This window comes from Diorhabda carinulata, chromosome 11 (assembly GCF_026250575.1).
Source record: "Diorhabda carinulata isolate Delta chromosome 11, icDioCari1.1, whole genome shotgun sequence".
Classification (NCBI taxonomy): Eukaryota; Metazoa; Arthropoda; class Insecta; order Coleoptera; family Chrysomelidae; genus Diorhabda; species Diorhabda carinulata.
Window position 1 is genome coordinate 5,445,630 of NC_079470.1, and position 20,215 is coordinate 5,465,844.

General features: G+C 34.2%; 1 protein-coding gene across 7 annotated transcripts in view; it reads left to right on the top strand.

The window, feature by feature from the left end:
* Nucleotides 1-20,215, top strand: part of LOC130899671 (solute carrier family 26 member 6-like) — a 34,566-nt gene that overhangs the window by 10,497 nt on the left and 3,854 nt on the right. For 2 of the 7 annotated variants that reach the window (XM_057809791.1, XM_057809792.1), the window contains exons 2-11: nt 10,386-10,495; nt 11,587-11,747; nt 13,649-13,760; nt 13,957-14,135; nt 15,060-15,224; nt 15,283-15,387; nt 15,497-15,630; nt 15,689-15,851; nt 17,521-17,697; nt 19,939-20,211. In XM_057809791.1, coding sequence (XP_057665774.1) covers nt 10,390-10,495; nt 11,587-11,747; nt 13,649-13,760; nt 13,957-14,135; nt 15,060-15,224; nt 15,283-15,387; nt 15,497-15,630; nt 15,689-15,851; nt 17,521-17,697; nt 19,939-20,211 — 1,575 coding nt within the window. In that variant the 5' untranslated portion in view covers nt 10,386-10,389. Of the gene's footprint in view, nt 1-618; nt 998-2,434; nt 2,731-4,816; nt 5,261-7,842; nt 8,075-9,236; nt 9,255-10,385; nt 10,496-11,586; nt 11,748-13,648; nt 13,761-13,956; nt 14,136-15,059; nt 15,225-15,282; nt 15,388-15,496; nt 15,631-15,688; nt 15,852-17,520; nt 17,698-19,938; nt 20,212-20,215 lie in introns of those variants that run through there. The other 5 variants (XM_057809790.1, XM_057809789.1, XM_057809788.1 and 2 more) reach the window with 5 other exon arrangements.

Genomic DNA, 20,215 nt, shown 5'->3' on the forward strand with positions numbered 1-20,215 from the left:
CTTCACTGCTTATATACTTACATCTCGTCGAAACTTATATCCAGCCGTCACGATGTAGTTGGTGAGGTTGTCGAAGTGATTTCCAACACAAAGATCGGAGGGGTTTGAATCCTCTGTCTAGTCCTCGTAGATTAGTATAGAAAAAATCTATTTTTATTTTGTAGATTTTATTATTCAAAATGGTTTTTATAGTACGATTTGTCTTTAACCTCAAAATAGGCTTTAGATTCGACAATAACCGCTTCTTAGGCGCATAATTCATGTCTAACCAGTATCTTTTTGTGGTTTGAAAACGAAAAAAAAAATCGCTGGGAGTCAGATCTGGTGTAAAGGTAGATTTTTTGTATAAAAAATAATTTTTTATTGCTCTGTCGTACATAAACATAGACTATTTAAATGTAAAACGGTTTAAGAACAACGCATCTTGTCATGGCTTGGCTAAAATTCAACAGATCTAGCATCCAGTGTCTTTCTACTATTCCCTAACCTCAAAGTTTCAAGATTTTCATCAGTCGACGACGTCTACGTCTATTTTGATCAAATTACATTATTTGCGAGGGTTAAAAAATGAAAATGTTTCGTTTTTTGTTAGATCGGAAAGTTTTTACTTAACCCTCGTAAAAATGTTATTGGTCGTGTTTAAAATCACACGTCGTATGTTTGAATAATTATGAATCATATCATGTAATTATTCAAACTATTTTTTACGGAAATTTATGAAATAGGAGCTGGAATAAGTATAAATATTAAAAATTGATAAATATATATGTTGTTAATAGGGTCATTTTAATCCAAATTTGGTAATTAATTGATTTAAATTCTTATAAACATAAAGCGATGGTTGAATTTTGCAATTAGTTTGACGCGATTGTTGATACCAACACACTGTTATTGGATGGTGAACTTTTATTATTAATAAAATTGTGAGGTTTCATCTTTTTTTTTGTATTATCATGGGTTTAAAGGAAAATATTCTGGTATTTAATAGCGGAAATAGGTAAGTTGATAGGTTTTATCTTAACAGATATAATTTACTTAACGTATATTGTTAATTTCGTTCAACTTTTATACAAATTTTACATTTTCTCACCAAAAAATGACGAAAATTCAACATTCAAAATATTAAAAAATATTTCTAATTTGAATAAAATAACGAAATATCATAATCCGGAAGATAATGTTGAATTTTCGACTGTCTAGCTACAACATTGCTTCCATGATATATCGCCAGGTTAGGAACGAATATATATATATATATATATATATATATATATATATATATATATATGGCTATTTTTGGATGTCACATGGTTAGATAATGAAAATTATCCAAAAAAGTTGCTACGCAACCTCAATAAGATCTTGTCCAAACCTTGAAATCACCATAACTTACCACAGACTCAACATCAACCCCAGTAAGGTCTTTTCGTCACTTTAAAATCACATTAATCCATCACAAACTTAACAGCAATCTTAACAAGGTTTTTTCGTGACTTCAAAATCAACATAACATACCACAGACTCAATAGCAAACTCAACAAGTTCTTTTAGTAACTTTGGAACCACCATAATACACCACAGACTCAATAAAACTTCAACTAAGCCTTTTCATAACTTTGGAATCCCCTAACACACCACAGACTCAACAACAACCTCAATAAGTTCTTTTCGTAACTTTGGAACCCCCTAACACACGTCAGAGTCAACAACAACCTCCAAAAGTTCTTTTAGAAACTTTGGAACCTCCCTTATACACCACAGACACAACAACAACCTTAACAAGTTCCTTTAGTAACTTTGGAACTACCATAATACACCACAGACTTAACAAAGTGTTTTCGTTATTTTGGAATTGCTGTAACACACCACAGACTCAACGATATACTCAATAAGTTCTTTTCGTAACTTTGGAACCACCCTAATACACCACAGACTCAACAACAACCTTAACAAGTCCTTTTCGTAACTTTGGAACTACCATAATACACCACAGACTTAAAAAAGTGTTTTCGTTATTTCGGAACCACCCTAATAGACCACAGACTCGACAACAACCTCAACTAAGTCTTTTCGTAACTTTGGAACCACCCTAATACACCACATACTCAACAACAACCTCAACTAAGTCTTTTCGTAACTTTGGAACCATCCTAATACACCACATACTCAACAACAACCTCAACTAAGTCTTTTCGTAACTTTGGAACTCCCACAATACACCACAGAGTCAATAAAACCTCAACAAAGTCTTTTCCCTATGTTGGAATTGCTTTAACATATCACAGCTGCTTCCAGTACCAATTGAAATTTTTTTTTGTATCTACAACTCCTGGACTATAACGTGCGATCATAACGTAACCTACATCGTGATAGTACGTAATCTCACGTGATCTTAATGTGTTTACGTTTTCTGAGATACGTTTTACGTCGATTTAAATATTTTACCTTGCATGTACGCAAATAAATTATTTTCAAGATCTCTCTAACTGATATTCAAGAGCTTCGTACGTAAATCTTAATTGATAGATAAATACCGATTCTGCTAATAAGTTCAATTAAATCGTACGCGGTCGGTATTCGAGTAAATAAATTTGTTTCTGCGATTTAGAGTTGTGCAATTTATAAATTTCGTTTTGTAGTCGTACGTACACACATTTTGTTATCGTGAGTCAACATTTTTGCCATGGGTTTAAAAGATAGGAACATCTTAACTTTTACTGCCAATCAAAGGTGAGTTCTTTCTAATCAAACTGTCATTAGACTCATTACAAGGGGTGTTTGAAAAGTTTTATATCTAAACCTATAATCAACCAACCATTTTGAACGCGTAGTTTCTATTTGACTCGTATAAATGAGTCGTTGTGAAGATTTTTATGAAATTCACGATTTGCTTGATCGCCCACCTTATTCACTAGATCTGGCACTAGGCTACTTTCTTCTGTTTCCTAACCTTAAAATTTGAATTGCAAGAAATTTTCATTAAACGAAAACGTTTACGCATTTTTTGATAGGAACGTTTTTTAAACTCTACATCTTGTATATTTCCACATATTTAGATTTAGATTAGAACCCTAATTGTCACATTATCAAATTACGAGGGGTATTTAAAAATATATGACAATTTTCGTGTCGAAAATAGCTGCTAATTGGGGCTTTACTAGTGCTAGTCAAAAATAATGTGTGTTTCCAATGTCCATTTTGTTTATTGAATACAAAACGCCTCAATGTACACGGATCTGCATGTAATTTTCGTGGACTTTAAAAAGGCTTTCGATTTTGTCGACGGGAAACGAATAGAGTTGGCGATGAGGCAAAAAGGGATCTCAAAATTTATTAAATTGATAAATATGACGATGAACAATTCTTGAGGCCAAAATTTTGACAGAGAACAAAGTTGATTCCAGTAAAAAGAGGAGTTAGGCAGGGGGTAACTCTTCCAACGAATCTGTCTGAAGAAGATCATCGAATAAAGATCTTGAGAAAGATACTGGAACCGATGGAAGACTACAATCCAATCCAATCCAGATTGTTATCGGCAAATCCACCGATAGGTCCACAACCCATTATTGGTACAGCCAAAATTTTTGCCATTACGTCTCTCATCCGAAGCTGTACCTGCAGTTCTATGAGCAGTATGTTTCTTTTACCACAGGCGGGGTGCTAGCCTAACCTGAGCCCTTGAGCCGTTCTGTCCACCCAACAAACCATACAGGCAGAGAGGAAACCAACAAAACGAGAAGCATGCTTCGTGTAGCCGAAATGAAAACGCTCAGGACTATAATGGGAAAAAAACAGGAGTAGATCGAATCAGGAACACTGACATCAGGGAAGAATGTGCGGTGCAAGACATCGTAAGATGGTGGAGACAAAGAAAAAGATACACCAATAGGGAAAAGAGAACCCGGACGACCACCATAGAGATGGATGGACAGATGGCAGTCCACCTCCCAGGAACTGATACAGAGGAACCTGCAAAACTAACAGATCTTGAGATCTTAAAAATGGATAAGAAAAAGACGTCTCTCAACAGTCTGCTTGGACACATATAAATGAGTCTTCTGGTGACTCGCTTTTTAAAAGGTCGCGATCATCTAAGACCTCATCTCCACATCATGGGCATTGCGGACGGTCCAGAGTGACGCTGCCTCACATTGACGGAGTTTAAATTCTTTAGCAAGATTAGTGACGTCAAAAGGCTCAAAACAAAGCCATTGATCGGCGATAAAGGACTTTGGTAATTTCAACTGGACCATGACGAAGGGTTAACAGTCCTTGACCGCCCATTATAAAAGGTACCAAACCCAAAAATATTGAGCTTTGCTGCGTTAAATTGACTCTTATTGCTTACCATTCGAAAATATTTCCATGATCGGCTATGGTGGTAATATGTTGTTGTCTATGGGATTGGATGTTAGCCGCGTTCGTAAAGGGAGAGGGAGTGATCTTTAATCTAAAATCTAAACAGCGAAAATCAATAAAATTTATCGTTTTAAGTGCTCCGTGTTTGCAAATAAAAAAAACACACGTGAACTGATTTACGTAACATTTGACTTTTTATCTAATCTAGTGTGAATCTAATATTCGATCAGATTAATTTGGAATCTATTCAAATTTTCATAATAGACGCCGAATTTTGTTTTGAACGATGATTGACACAATTGAAAACTCGTTTTGAAGATGCCTAACCTTGATTAACAAATTTTCCTGGTACGAAATGAATAAGTAAACAATCATATAAGTTCGACAATATTGACATAGAAAACACTTTTGACAACGTTCATAAACCTTTCGAAAAGTATCGGAAACTGTACCTTTTGGAATCGATCGGAAAACAGATGTCAAAAGTCCTTGGATAACCGGTACGTTCGAAAAATGAGGACACGCTCGACTGTACCAAAATACGCCGTAGAAACTGCGTTCACGGAACCAATTCTTGATTCCATCGTTGCCCAAGAAGATGATGAATATTTTCTTAACTTTGAACTAGGTGGGTGTACAATCTAACTTGACAAAACCGATCGCCAAAACCCATTATTGGCGTAGCCAAAATTTTTGCTATTACGTCTCTCAACGTTCTGTTTGTATAGACAGTCGCTAAGACGACATATCTACATCATGGACATTTGATAGCGGAAGTTATTGGGTCGCGGTGTCACTTGGAATTAGGATCGAAGCACCAGGTCACATCCCCTGTGACGATGTCGTCGACTGATCCGATCATGACTCATCCTTACGTTTTAAGACGTAAACACAATTTCTGGTACGAATTTTTGTATATTCATTGTTATAAACTAATTTTACCGTACTATTTTTAACAAACATTCGAATAATTGAATATTTGTTTATTTATAATAATAGTGTAGATATAAAAAATTTGATTAGATTTAGATTATTTCCTTTTCCTATTAGGAAACTTCCTCTAAAAATTCAATGAACATAAATAGTTTACACTTGAACACTTAAAAAATAGTGACACTACTTTAATTTATTAAATTGTTCATGTAAAAAGTCATTTATGGGTAAAAACAATGAATCAACGACCGTAAAATAGTAAATGAAGCACCATCACTTCCTTTACCTTCGTCTCAATGACTACAACCTCGAAAATACTATAAATTAGATTAAAATACGAGATTGAATCAATAGTGATTAGTGGGCGGGAAAAGAAAATTGATAAAATGTTAACTGTTATCAAAAAGTAAGTATAAAATAGAACATTCGAACTCATTTTCTGGAAGACAGCTTTAAGGTTATATCTTGAAACTGTTTCTTAAATGAATAGCTGGTGAAATTCGCGTCATCTATTGCCGCAAAATGTAATTATCTGCTGTTACCTTTTGAAAACTTCGTAAACAAACAAATAAATCGGTTCCTTCTACTGTAGTACCTGGCATGAGCTAGAGATGGCGGTAGTAGTTTGAAAAATACCAATAGAACGTTGGTCATCGTTATGTGATAATTTGAAAGACTTTAGCTCAACCAATATAAAAGCTGAACTAGATTCTACTCTGGTTGAGACTGATCCTTCGTTATCAACAATAAAATATTGGATAGCAAAGTTTCAACGAGACCGCACGACCTTCAAAAACGAGCGTAGCAGTCGTCGACCAAATGTGGTGACTACTCGAGAAATTTTTAAGAAAATCACTGGATGATCGTCGATTAAAAGTAGGCATTTCGAAAAGTGCGATACATTGCAAATCTATTGGAAGTTTGGACATGAAAAAGCTGTGTGCAAGATTAGTACCGCGTTTTCTCACAATGGAACAAAAACAGATGTTTCCATCTAGTGTTTGGCAGTTAAAGCCGCTGTTTCGTAACCATGGATGAAACGTGGATCCATCACTTCACAACCGAAACAAAAAAAAATCAAAACAATGGACTTACTAGGGAGAACTGGCTGCAAAAAAGGAAAATGCGGTTCCAGCGTCGTTTCAACGAAGACGGCCGCATTTGGCTAAGAAGAAGGTGTTGTTTCATCAATGGACTAAATTAAAGATTTAAAGAATGAATTGCTATCTCATGCACCCTATTCGCCAGATTTAGCACCCTCGGATTATTTTCTATTGCCAGACTTGAAATAATGACTCGCTGGTTAAAAATTTTCCAACAATGAAGACGTGATATCAGCAGTTAATGATTATTTTGAAAAACTTGGCGGTTCTTATTATAAAAAGAGTATCGAACTTATTGAACATCGCTGGGGAAAGTGTATGGAGCTGGAAGGAGATTACATTGAAAAATAACTATATTTTTCCCAAAATTTTTGTGTTTTCTTTGTTGAGCTAGAAGACCAACCTCGTAAATATATCAAATCATTCCTAAAAAGTAGAATAGCAGCTGTTATCAACCAAGAGTTATTCTACATTCTCCACGAACTCGCTGTGCTTCTCCAAAGCTTGCAAACACCTGGACGAGTTACTCTATGTTCCCAGTCGACATTCTCCGAATATTTTCTGAGCCTCCTTATTATTTTGCCCCATACCACAAGTGCACATTCAGCTATGTCCAAATCTCTTCCTGGGGTTGATACCTCCAGGTATTTTACTGAGTTACATATGTTTACAACTGCTTCGGATTTTGTACCAGGCATATTTTACCAAGATTCTAATCTTCTCTCACTCTTCCAAGCTACCAGGTTTCATACCACCAAGTGCAGAAGTGACTTGGTAATAATCCGCTCAAATTAGGATAGAATCTAACAACACATGGCCTTTCCTCAATGATGATATTTAGAGATGCAGTTCCTGCACCTGCCAGACTTAGAAAATGAGTCCAAATGAGATAAATGTGTAAATGTCTCGGATTTTTCTAAAAGAACGGAAATTTCAAATTACTAGTGAAAGATTTATACCATAAGGTATTCTTCGACTGATACCCAGTTATTTCCTCAATTCTCTTCATGGTAAAACCGCTTAGTGACTTTTTGGTAACTTCGAGTTCTGAAAAATTGTCCTGCTACTTCTAGGTGTGTCATTTGGGGTACACCAAGATGAAGTTTGCTTCACATTTGCAAAACTAACTAGATGCTTCCCATCTCAAGGCTTCTGTCATAAGTGACCTTGGATGATCAAAAGGCTTTTAAAAACCATACAACGAAAGGATTAGACGGAACCACACAGCTTTTGAGTAAACGAAGGGGCTGGGATGTATTGTTGAACAGATTCACCAAGGTGGTAGCCGCAAGACATTTAATTTTACGAACAGATTCAATATAATTTAGTAACTAGTATTTAAACCCTTTTTTTTAACAACCCGGTGCTACTGATACGTGATATAGAAATGTTTGTTTTTAATAATGACGAGTCTTATCGTATATAAATTGTTTTTGTTATTATCAACTTTGGATTGGTTGTAATCGTCATGTCTTTGGGTCTAGAACATGTTTTTCTTTAGAAAATCAACAATTTGATATTAATTTACTGCCAGTAACAAGATAATCCTGAATCGGTATTGAGTTTGTTTAGTTAATAGTGAAATTAAATTGAATAGAAAAAATGGTAAAACTACGCGAAACTCACAAAAAGGAAAGGAAACCCCTGTTAATGAGGAAAACCTTCCAATCTTACTCAAGGTATACTTTTTTAAACTATATGATCATTATTATGTATGCGATGCCTGATTTATAATCTAAAGAGGATCGAAACCGAACGCGGCTTCTTCCAGCTGACTTAAATCGAATTATTTCCGTTACAATCGTGACTGAGATGTCGTAGACCAAACGCAACTGATTTTTCGATATCCCTAGGCAATCCCAAACTAGTTTAGATTTTGAGATATTGGAGCTTGAAGCTCTAGGATGATGATCTAGATAGTTCTGTAGATTGAACTGGATACATTTTTCGGTTGCGTAAATTTCTACTTGGAAAATGCTTGGTGTATTACCCAGGCTTTCAGAGTGTTCGATTCTGGATCCATACACTCCCATTCCAGTTCTTAGATCCGTCCATATACCGTTCAATGACATTTCTTGTATGATCCCACTCTACAGCCTTGTATTCACGTAATTTTTTTCGATCTTTATCATGAGGCATGTCCAAGGTTTGGTCATTATTTAGTGACAATTTTTTTATCTTATTCTTAGCCTATTAACCGATTTTTTCGCTCAAACGAAGAAGAACAAGATAGTTAATGGAAATTATCCCAAAAAAACTGACGCCTTCGCCTTCTTTGAAGCCGGTTCTCCCTTTCGTTCCATTTTGAGTAAATGCGACACCCATCTTGCGCACACCTTTCTCGTGTCCAAATTTTCAGTTAATATGCGATGTGTACCGCATCGGGATGCCTAACTATGTCTGCTAGATCATCGATTATCCAGTATGGATTTTCCTCAACATTTTTGTAGTCGTCACCTAATTTGGTCGACCACTGCGATGCGAAAAAAGTCGAAGATGCGGCCCGAACATTAGCTCTGGCTGAATGAGATACTTAGAATATTATTTATGAGACACCCTGTATAAAAACGTGTTTTTCATTACCGTCATAACGTCAATTTTTTGGAAACTAATCAAACGTGGAATTTTTTTGACGAAAATATATGGATCAAACAAAAACTTAACAGTTCTATAACCTGTCAGATAATTTTCTGTTTATTAAATAAGATTCTAGGTTATGTAAACTAATGTAACAATTTAGAATGTAAACAAAAGTCGTTGGATAAGAATAATTTTTGATTCTGATATTTTTTTTTCCGATATTTATAGTTGTGGACGATTCGTCGTTCGGTTTTGACATTCAATATAAGAACTCTCAGCGTAAGTTTAAATCTATTTTAAATTAAGTTACTAATTTATCCAGAAATTAATTACAATCAGTGTGTCCATTGAACATGGGGTGAAAAAAAAATCTCCAAATGCTTTTACTCGTGATTAGAACTCGACGTAATCTTTTGGCGGATTTCTTAAAATGTTAAAAAATAACGAAATTTTATGGTTTAGGTTAGGTTTACCTTGACTGCTGACTACTAATCTAACAATTTTATGATTGGGATTATTTTATAAATCAAATTTGATAATTTGCATTTCAGTTTTGCTCTTAATTAAATTATTATAATTTTTTTTAACAAGTGGAAAATTCCCTTTTAATGAACAAGTTAATATGTTACTGGTATCAGGTTTTTATAAGAGAAACTGTACTAATTAACTAAGTGACCCTTCAAAACTTTTCATCGTTCTTTCGTTACCATCAAAAAAAAAGGCGCAAACTGAATTGTAATTGCAAGGGGAGGTTGGTAACTACTGACTAGTTTCGACTTCATTGCGTCTCATCAGAGCAGTTTAACAACCCTCGTTCGGGCTTGAAACAAAGTCAAAGAGCGTAGTTATTTGGTATATGTAGTTAAACATTTCCCAGGGAACATTAAGTGGCGCCATCCTCACTTTCAACTGCGAACCGCTTGTCAGGTAGAAATCTACCGTAGTCGCCGATAATATAGATTCCGATGATAAGTGAGGGGTGTAAAATGTAAAAATAAAAGATTTCTACTATTCACCTCTGAAATAATTTCGAAATTCAATATTTCGAAAATGAATGCTGCCGTTCTTCAAAGGAGAAAACAACTACTTTCCTGGCTAATACTTCAATATTCTTAACTCTTCTGAAGAACGTGATGTCAATCGATATTTTTGTCGATATCAACATCCCCAATGGCTCGCAGTTGCAAGTTTGACTAGTTTCGACGTTATTGCGTCTCATCAGAACAGCTTAAAATTGTTGTGTTTTCTTTGTTGGGCGAGGTACTTCTGGTACCGTCCTCGTATTCGATATTCCCGTTTATGAATTGACTGATAAATTTCAACAAACATATTAACAAGCTAGTGTGAAAGTCTACGTAATAGTTCAGTTTATTTTTAAAAACACATTAGATTATATATTTTTTATTGCAGTATTATGAAAAAAGATGGTGAAAAACATTCAGCTTTACTTGTAGAAAGACCGGTTTACCAAATCGAAGAATTGAATAGAGACTACGAATATGAAAAACCATATCATACACGTAAGTTATTTTTTTTCTATTAACACAGTGAACAATTATTGAATTATGGAAAAAAATTGTAATGAAAAATGCTGCGCTAATTAAAAATTTAAGGTTATAAAAATTACAAGTGATCGATTCATATCATTTCTGTCCAATTGGCGTCTACTTTTGTCAGATCTTGTCGATTTAACATCCATCTATTCAAGTTTATTGAGGTCGATTGTCACTTTATGTTGTTTGATATCTTCTAATGTCTATTGACGTCGATTCACGTCAATCCATGTGATTTCAGTCCAATTGGCGTCTACTTTTGTCAGATCTTGTCGATTAACTGTCCTTTATAGCCGATTGACATCGATTGTAGCTGAATGTTCTGCTTTCTGACTTTCTTGACCGATTGGTCTCACAACAATTCAATGGGGTTGAGGTCGGGCAACTGTGTCGGCCAAATCATTACTTTATGTACATTCTTCCTTTTCAATTCTTTCAAATACTCTTTGTCCAACTTCAAGGATTGCTTGTGGTTGTTGTCATGTTGGAAGATAATTTTTTTGCCGATCAGGCGCTAGCCAGAATTTCATAGTATTCTTTCTTACAAATTGCTTCAATTTTCACCAAATCTCCTGTCGACCTTCCTCCAAAACATCCCCCTTACCATCACCGAGCCTCCGCCGTGTTTTACAGCTCTGCTTTTCCGTGCAGCCGGTATCGGGTTGTCCCGCTCGATTCACGACCAGCTGCAGATTCGATCAACCCTACGGCAATGGCAGTTTTACGGTTTTTGAAGTCAATGCTTCGTTCGATGGACATAGAACCAGGGCTTCGTGGCCTCTTAACAGGCTTTAGTACCTACGGGGTGGAACGCCCCACAATTGCGGAGCTTGAGCCGTGGCAGAGCTTAGTAGGCGGTAGTGGGTTCCGTGATCCTTGTTTGCCTCGAGCCCTCGGAGGAAAAGAAGGATTCGTCATGAATCAGTTTTAAATTTTGTATTCAGTTTCTTAGTTTCGCAATGCTCGATCCTAAGATTCGTGTCCATAAACAAAAAAGTATTCATGTGAATTTTCTTCGGTTTCCTTTATTGTTTTTTCACGTAAACATCCGTTTTCAGTAAAAGCTAGATGCAGAAGGGCGTGTAACTCTGTAAATCCCAGTGCCTGGCTTAAGGAGACAATACCTTTATTATCATGGTTACCTGAATATAATTGGAAGAAAAATTTCAGCGGTGATATAATTAGCGGTATTACAGTTGCTATCATGCATATACCTCAGGTAAATATTCATTTTGAAAGTTCAAATCTGCTTTTAGTTCATTGTTTCACGCAAGGTTATTTTTCAAAACAGTAAAATCCTAAAATACACAAAAAACAATATTTATTTCATTTGTAAGCTAGCTACGACCCGCGGGCCAGTTGTGACGTCATGGGCTTAATAAAAACATTGAGCAGTTGTCTGCTTGATGATGACGATGTTATCGTTGCCGGCAACGTAGCGTGTGTTGTTATAATACAGTTTTTATTTATTAGTTGATTATAAATAAAACATGGATCGTATGGATCGTAAAAGTGACTTTCAAACCATTTTTGTTGTAGTATAATCGAATTCCTTGACGTGATAAAAAAACTTTATCAGGTTTTCTAGTCGTGGTATTTTTACATCACGATTTATTTACCTTTTTTACATTGGTCAAAGTTTAATAATAACGCTTATTTTAGAGAAATTATTTACTTTGCATCTTACATTCAGTGTATATTTTATACCTATGACGTATATGGCGGCCTTACTGAAATGTTTAAACTACCTACAAAATTTTTGAATTTTCAATAATTTTTTCTATATAAATATTGATCGAAGAATAAAAAAAAATTATGATGAAAGTTGTATATAAACTATCCAAAACTATTTTTTTCTCAAATTATTGCGCTTGATCTTAGAATAAATCTGAGAGTTGCTTTTGAAATAATGAAGTTTCTTACTTCTTAGATCTTTTTTTTGTTTTTTTTTAATAAATAATCTTGAGTTTTGGTCTCTTTCAAATGAAAATTTATTTTTAACCAAAAATCAAGAAGATTCATTAAAGTAAATAAAAAATATATGCTACAAGGAGTGCATACGAGGGTAGAAAGAAAATAACTACTTAAACTCCAAAACTAAACATTTTCAGTGTATATTTTATACCTATGACGTATATGGCGGCCTTACTGAAATGTTTAAACTACCTACAAAATTTTTGAATTTTCAATAATTTTTTCTATATAAATATTGATCGAAGAATAAAAAAAAATTATGATGAAAGTTGTATATAAACTATCCAAAACTATTTTTTTCTCAAATTATTGCGCTTGATCTTAGAATAAATCTGAGAGTTGCTTTTGAAATAATGAAGTTTCTTACTTCTTAGATCTTTTTTTTGTTTTTTTTTAATAAATAATCTTGAGTTTTGGTCTCTTTCAAATGAAAATTTATTTTTAACCAAAAATCAAGAAGATTCATTAAAGTAAATAAAAAATATATGCTACAAGGAGTGCATACGAGGGTAGAAAGAAAATAACTACTTAAACTCCAAAACTAAACATTTTCAGTGTATATTTTATACCTATGACGTATATGGCGGCCTTACTGAAATGTTTAAACTACCTACAAAATTTTTGAATTTTCAATAATTTTTTCTATATAAATATTGATCGAAGAATAAAAAAAAATTATGATGAAAGTTGTATATAAACTATCCAAAACTATTTTTTTCTCAAATTATTACGCTTGATCTTAGAATAAATCTGAGAGTTGCTTTTGAAATAATGAAGTTTCTTACTTCTTAGATCTTTTTTTTGTTTTTTTTTAATAAATAATCTTGAGTTTTGGTCTCTTTCAAATGAAAATTTATTTTTAACCAAAAATCAAGAAGATTCATTAAAGTAAATAAAAAATATATGCTACAAGGAGTGCATACGAGGGTAGAAAGAAAATAACTACTTAAACTCCAAAACTAAACATTTTCAGTGTTTATTTTATACCTAAGACGTCACGCAATATGGCGGCCTTACTGAAATGTTTAAACTACCTACAAAATTTTTGAATTTTCATTAATTTCTTTTTTATAAATTCATCAGAAATTGTGATTCTCGTTATGGAATCATTTTACAGATTAGAAACAAGTTTTTTCCTTGTTTTAGGGAATGGCTTATGCACTATTAGGAAACGTACCGCCAATAATAGGAATATATATGGCGTTTTTTCCTGTCTTAGTATATTTTGTTTTCGGTACATCCAGGCACGTTTCTATAGGTTAGTATGACGCAAAATAAAAAAAAATTACTATTCAAATAGATAATAAACTTTCGGAGAAGAAAAAATTTGTAATAATCGACTTGTTTCTACTCATTACAGCTCCTAAATCTGATTTTCCTTCTCTTAAGTCAAGATAATTACTCCTATCATTCCCTGTATATATTCTAACGGGTTTTTACATGTTTCGACATAGGTACGTTCGCTGTTGTTTGTCTTATGACAGGAAAAGTTGTGAGCCAGTATACTACAATCGAAATAATGCAAAACGGTACGCAAAGGTCGTTAATATCGACTGGTCAAGGGGAAGCCATACCACAATATACAAATGTACAAGTTGCCATAACCATAACATTTACGGTAGCCATGATACAGGTATATACTTTTAGCTTATGTTCTAAATTATTTTCCAGTAACACATTTCTTTCCCCTTCAATTTCGTATCTTCATAGTTTGTGACTTAACATCTAATTATCTCACCTTGGGTTCCAGAAAAACATTTTTTTTACTAATCTACAACACAGCATTCCTCCGTAACTTATTCACCCGGTGCGGATGACTTAACCGATATCAAGAGCAAGGTGAAGATAGCGGGGGAGACCTCACGAGAATTCCAAATATGACAAGATCTCAGTTAAGGAAACGCCCTCTTCGACCTGACACTAAAACGAATCATCATAAATATCGAAGTTGATAAAAGAGAAACTACTCGGGGAAACGCGAACTGGAAAGGAAAGTTTTGAGCAGCTGGAGGTGGAATGACTCACCATTAACGAGTCCAAAACAAAATACATGGTTATGTCGTGGAATAGAAGAACTCCCCCGGGGGGTTTTCGAAGTAGGCCCGTCGTTTAAATAGCCGTGATCGAAAATAATGAAAATTCGTCTCCAACGACTACTAAAATCGCGTTTACCGAACTGAGGAACGAAAACGCGAATCTTCGGCACGGATTTCATGTACGCTAGCGAGATCTGAGTGGTGAACAGTCACGAGGAGCGACTGTCAACACGAGTAGAGCGTGTGGCGCAGCCGTACAAACTCTACCGGTTCTATTGCTAAACCACTTGGAGCGTATGCCTGATGGAGGGTCGGCCCTCGGGTTTCTACGATGGCTGGATGATGTCGACGAGGATCTAGATGTAAAGGGGTGGAGACGCCGAGCGCTAGACCGTGATGTCTGGAGGAATGTGAGCGATAGCGCCAGTCTTTTTTTTTTTTATTGTTTTCTGTTTACACCACACGAATGTGTTACTGGAAAATCCGACGCCATTTTTGAACAGATTGTATGTTTTCTGCAGTTAGTTATGTATCTTTTAAGACTTGGAATGGTTTCGCAACTCTTATCTGAGACTTTGGTAAACGGTTTTACTTGCGCATCGGCGTTTCAAGTAGTAGGATCTCAATTGAAGGATTTCTTCGGATTAGACGTAGGAAAACGAAGAGGAAACTTCCAGTTTCCTTTGGTGAGTGTTCTGCACAACGAAAAATCGTATCAAAACAAATGATAATTTTTTTTTTCAGGCGGTATACGATGCTATTTTCGCTATACCGAAAGCAAATATTAACGCCATTCTAGTGTCATTCACATCGTTTATACTTTTAATAATAAACAATGAATTATTTAAGGTAAGTGACACCATTAACCACCCTGTAAAAACTCCAGATCCCTATTTTTGTAATGAATCACCCTATATAGTAATCCGAGTTATATATTTTTTTTATTTTAATATTCTAGCCTTGGTTATCTAAAAGATTTACGATACCATTTCCTATCGAACTAGTTGTAGTCGTATTTGGTACAGCGTCAAGTTATTTCATGAATTTCGAATCGAATTATAATATAACAGTCGTAGGGTACATACCAACTGGGTAAATAACATATGTATTTATAAAAAAAGACCCCTATATACGCATTTTTTGTTTTCAGATTACCCAAACCGACTTTACCCGCTTTTGAACTTATACCAGATATTTTCTTGGAATCTTTTATTATAACGATGGTTTCTTACACCATAACCATGTCGATGGCTCTCATATTCGCGCGAAAATTGATGTACGAAGTTGACTCAAATCAAGAACTACTAGCTTTGGTAAGTAATATCAACTGTCAATCGACGGAACACAAGTAAATGCGACCAACAAGAGAATGTAGTGGGTTGTATGCAACCAACTTATGGAATATATGCAAACTAACATAAAACGTAGCGGAATGTATGCGACAATTAATATATCCATTCATTATATGATACATATATTAAAATGAAGTGGAAAAGATGTTTTTATGTTTATAAATATCAAATTTAATTCACGGAATGAAAGACGGTATCATTTAGACAATACAAGATATATGCAACCAACAAAATGTAAATGTATACCATGTAGCAAGTTATATGCAACCAACTTTGCAGAATATATGTACTAACATAAAACATAGCGGAATGTATGCAACCATTTATACATTCAATCATTATATGTTATATATATTAAAATGAAGTGGGAAAGATAATTTAATATTTATAAATCTGAGAGTTGCTTTTGAAATAACGAAGTATCTTACTTCTTAGGTTTTTTGTTTTTGTTGATAAATCATTTTGAGTTTTAGTCTCTTTCAAATGAAATTTGGTTTTTAACCAAAAATCAAGAAGATTTATTAACGTAAATAGAAAATATATGCTACAAGGAGTACATACGAGGGTAGAAAGAAAATAACTACTCCAAAACTAAGTTTTTTCAGTGTTTATTTTATACCTGTGACGTCACTCAATATGGCAGCCTTACTGAAATGTTTAAACTACCTACAAAATTTTTGAATTTTGAATAAACTAAGCTTTTTATTAGTTCAGTAGACTCTCTATATAATAATATTGAAAATACCTGACGATTTCATGTTTATAAACAGAAAATATTGACGAAACCGATTTTTAAAATGTTGATTATTAACATCACATATTAATCAATAAATGAAGAAAGCCTTCCGAAATAGTTATGTTCTTTCGTCTTCCATAGCATTGACCTTAGTTTATCTTGCAAACATAAAACATTCTTTGTAGCCACTGGATCATCTTCGTAGTGAGTGAAGATTTTGTGTAGGATTTTAGCTGCCTCTAACGCCTGTAGAGAAGTTGGACCTGATTCTGGCCGAGGATAAAATTCATCTGGGTCACTAACTCCATTTACACGTACAGCTTCTGAAACTCCAGCTGTGGTAGCAACTGCTTCATCAACGGTTTCTTAATCCTGCAGCTTTTCAGGTTCATAAACTTCCAAGAAAGTTAGTTGTTTTTTCGTCTTTCATAGTAATGATCTCACTTTATCTTGCAACCAGGAAACATTCTTTATAACCACTGTATCATCTTGGTGGTAAGTGAAGAGCTTCTGGAGGATTTTAGCTGCCTCTAACGCCTATTGAGAAATTGGGACTTATTCTGACTCTGGATAACAATCTTTTAGATCATTGTCCTCATTTACATGAACAGCATCTGAAAGTCCAACTGTGGTAGAATTCATAATCCTGCAGATTCTCGGGTTCATGAACACTGGGAAGCCTAACTGTCGAGCCGAAACCCCTAGTGATTCGTACCTTTGGTAATTACTATCCGATAAACTTTTCTGACTTGATTTAAAAATTTTTTTTTGGTGTCAGTTTCGTCAACATCGTCAAAAATACATCGTTAGAGTGACTACTGTAATTCTTCTCGTGTAGATAACTTCATACTGAACAAATTTAACTGAATTTTTATTTTTTACATATTTTTTAAGGGTTTGAGTAATACAGTCGGTTCATTTTTTTCCTGTTTACCAATCACGGCTTCCTTATCGAGATCTATGATACAGCAAACAGTAGGTGGTGTTACGCAACTAGTATCGGTAGTTTCTGCTAGTATCTTATTGGCGATTGTACTTTGGATTGGACCTGTATTTGAGACGTTACCAAAGGTATGTATAGTACAATGGAAACAAATAAAAAAAATGACAGTTTCTAATATTTTTTATCAAAAAAATTTTTTTACTTCTAGAAATAAAATTTTATGCACCGTGTATATAATATTTATTAAAAAAAAAACTTGGCAACGATGTTATTTGTAATAATATTTTTGATAAATCAACTTGTGGATTAAATTCTAGATTATATTTAATTTTTTTAGTAATTTTAAATTTATATAGTTCCAACATTTTTTAAAATCCTGTATATTTAGCAATACTCTAATTCCATAAATCCCCATTTTTTACATAAATTATATATTTCTACAAATTTCGTTTAATAATCTATTTTTTTTGATAATTTCTATATTTAAAATTATTTATTATTAGTAGTGTGTGGACTGCTAAAATTATAAACAATATCTTTTCAATTTTTTGTTTTATTTACCTTATTTTTTTTCAAATAGAGTTATTATACTGTTTAAGCGATTCTCCATTAAAATCTTAATTTCAAAAATTATAATTAAATTTTAAAATTTTGTTACTATTCTAAACGTACACTATAGCTGACCGCACACTATATTTTTATTCTTGAATAATTTTAATCCATTATTTCATTTTTTTGACAATAACCAGACATACCATGCGCAAATTTTTTTTTCCACTAAATGTTTTCATTCATAGATGAATTTTTGTTTTCACGTTTAACAACCGGGTAATTATGGCTATAATAATCCAAAAGTCAGTACAGTAAAACTTCACAACTTTGCCCAGACACCAAGTCGTAAACTACATTTTTTATATAAATTTGTCAACACTGTGAAAGTATCCTAATGGCCGTTTGACATGATGCAATGCAAGACGCAATATTTCTTGATTAAAAGCATGCGCAGATGAAGTTCATCTGATTCTTTCATGCAAGATCACGCACTTGCAATTCTTTTCGTATAAAAATTATTGCCAGTTATTAACTAACCACTTTTTTCTTGTTTATTTTACGAAACTTTGTTATTTTCATTTTTATGCTGCCAAAAAAATGTTGAACAAAGTTTGAGGTTAGAGATTTGCTTAATATACATATGGAATTTTTGTTAGAGACAGCTATAATCCAATAGTAAGAGACTGACATAAAGTCAAACTTGCATGCAATTTCTTGCCTTAACGGTCGCGAATGCTTCTAAGCAAGTTGCTTTTTTGTTCACTATTGTTTCTAATTTGTACCCAAACTGTGATGATATCTGTGATAGAAGAATACCCAGAAGTAGCAAAATAAGCAACTGTGATGATGTTTGTGATAGAAGAAGACCCAGAAGTAGCAAAATAAGCAACTGTTTTGATGTTTGTGATAGAAGTAGCAGAATGAACAACTGTGATGATGTTTGTGATAGAAGTAGCAGAATGAACAACTGTGATGATGTTTGTGATAGAAGAATACCCAGAAGTAGCAAAATAAGCAACTGTTTTGATGTTTGTGATAGAAGAAGACGCAGAAGCAACAAAATGAGCAACTGTGATAGAAGAAAACGCAATAAGCTCTTGGAAGTTACGCAGATCTCTTCCATCTTCCCTTTTCGCGATTCGAATTTGTTTTTCAACATCACTCGTGCGCTTTTCTGAACGGTCAATCCGAGACCAATCACACTGCTCATCATATCCTTTATCTATGGTCTCTCCCATGGTTTCCAAGGTCTTCAGGATAAATTCTTTGAAGATTATGACAACGAGAAAGTCGGAGGTGCTTCAGAGCTCAATGATTCTTCTTTGGACATATCCTCATAAATTAATTCTAGACTTTGGGCCTAAATCACAAAAGGTTTCGGCTTTTAGAGCAGCCCGACGCTCTTTTTCGACCCCAGAAACCAGAAGAACTCCCTTAACAGTAAAACTGCAACTTAGTGTTAACAAACTCTTTTATGACATAAAAAATTTATTTTAAAACATATTCGTTTGATTCATCTCCCATACATGCAGAAAGCTTTCTAAAAACATTATCTGTGGGCAAAATTGACTTTGCCCACCACCATTTTCGGGTACTTCCCCGGATGTTAGCCAAGCAACACTGTAACTAACGATTCGGGAAGCTAAAACAAAAATTTTAACACGAACGCAAATCAAAAATCTCCCAAAAATGTGTTAGTCAAAAACAAAAATTTCCTGGGCAAGGTTTTACTGTAAAACTTTATACTACGTTGTCAAGTTTAATTCTACTTGAGAGATTGTAATGAATTTTTTTGATTTGATATTTTTCGTTTGCAGTGTGTACTAGCTAGTATAATAGTAGTTGCTCTAAAAGGGATGCTTCTTCAATGTAAATCTCTGCCGAGGTATTGGAGATTGAGTAGATGGGATGCCGTCGTCTGGATAATAACATTTTCAGTAACGCTTTTCATTCAAATAAGTTACGGTTTAGCAGCCGGTGTCGCCATCTCTTTATTAAGTATCTTCATACAAGGTCACAAACCGTACACTTGCCTTTTGGGAATCGTACCCAATACAGATTTATACCTCGATATCAAGAGATATAAAGGGGTGA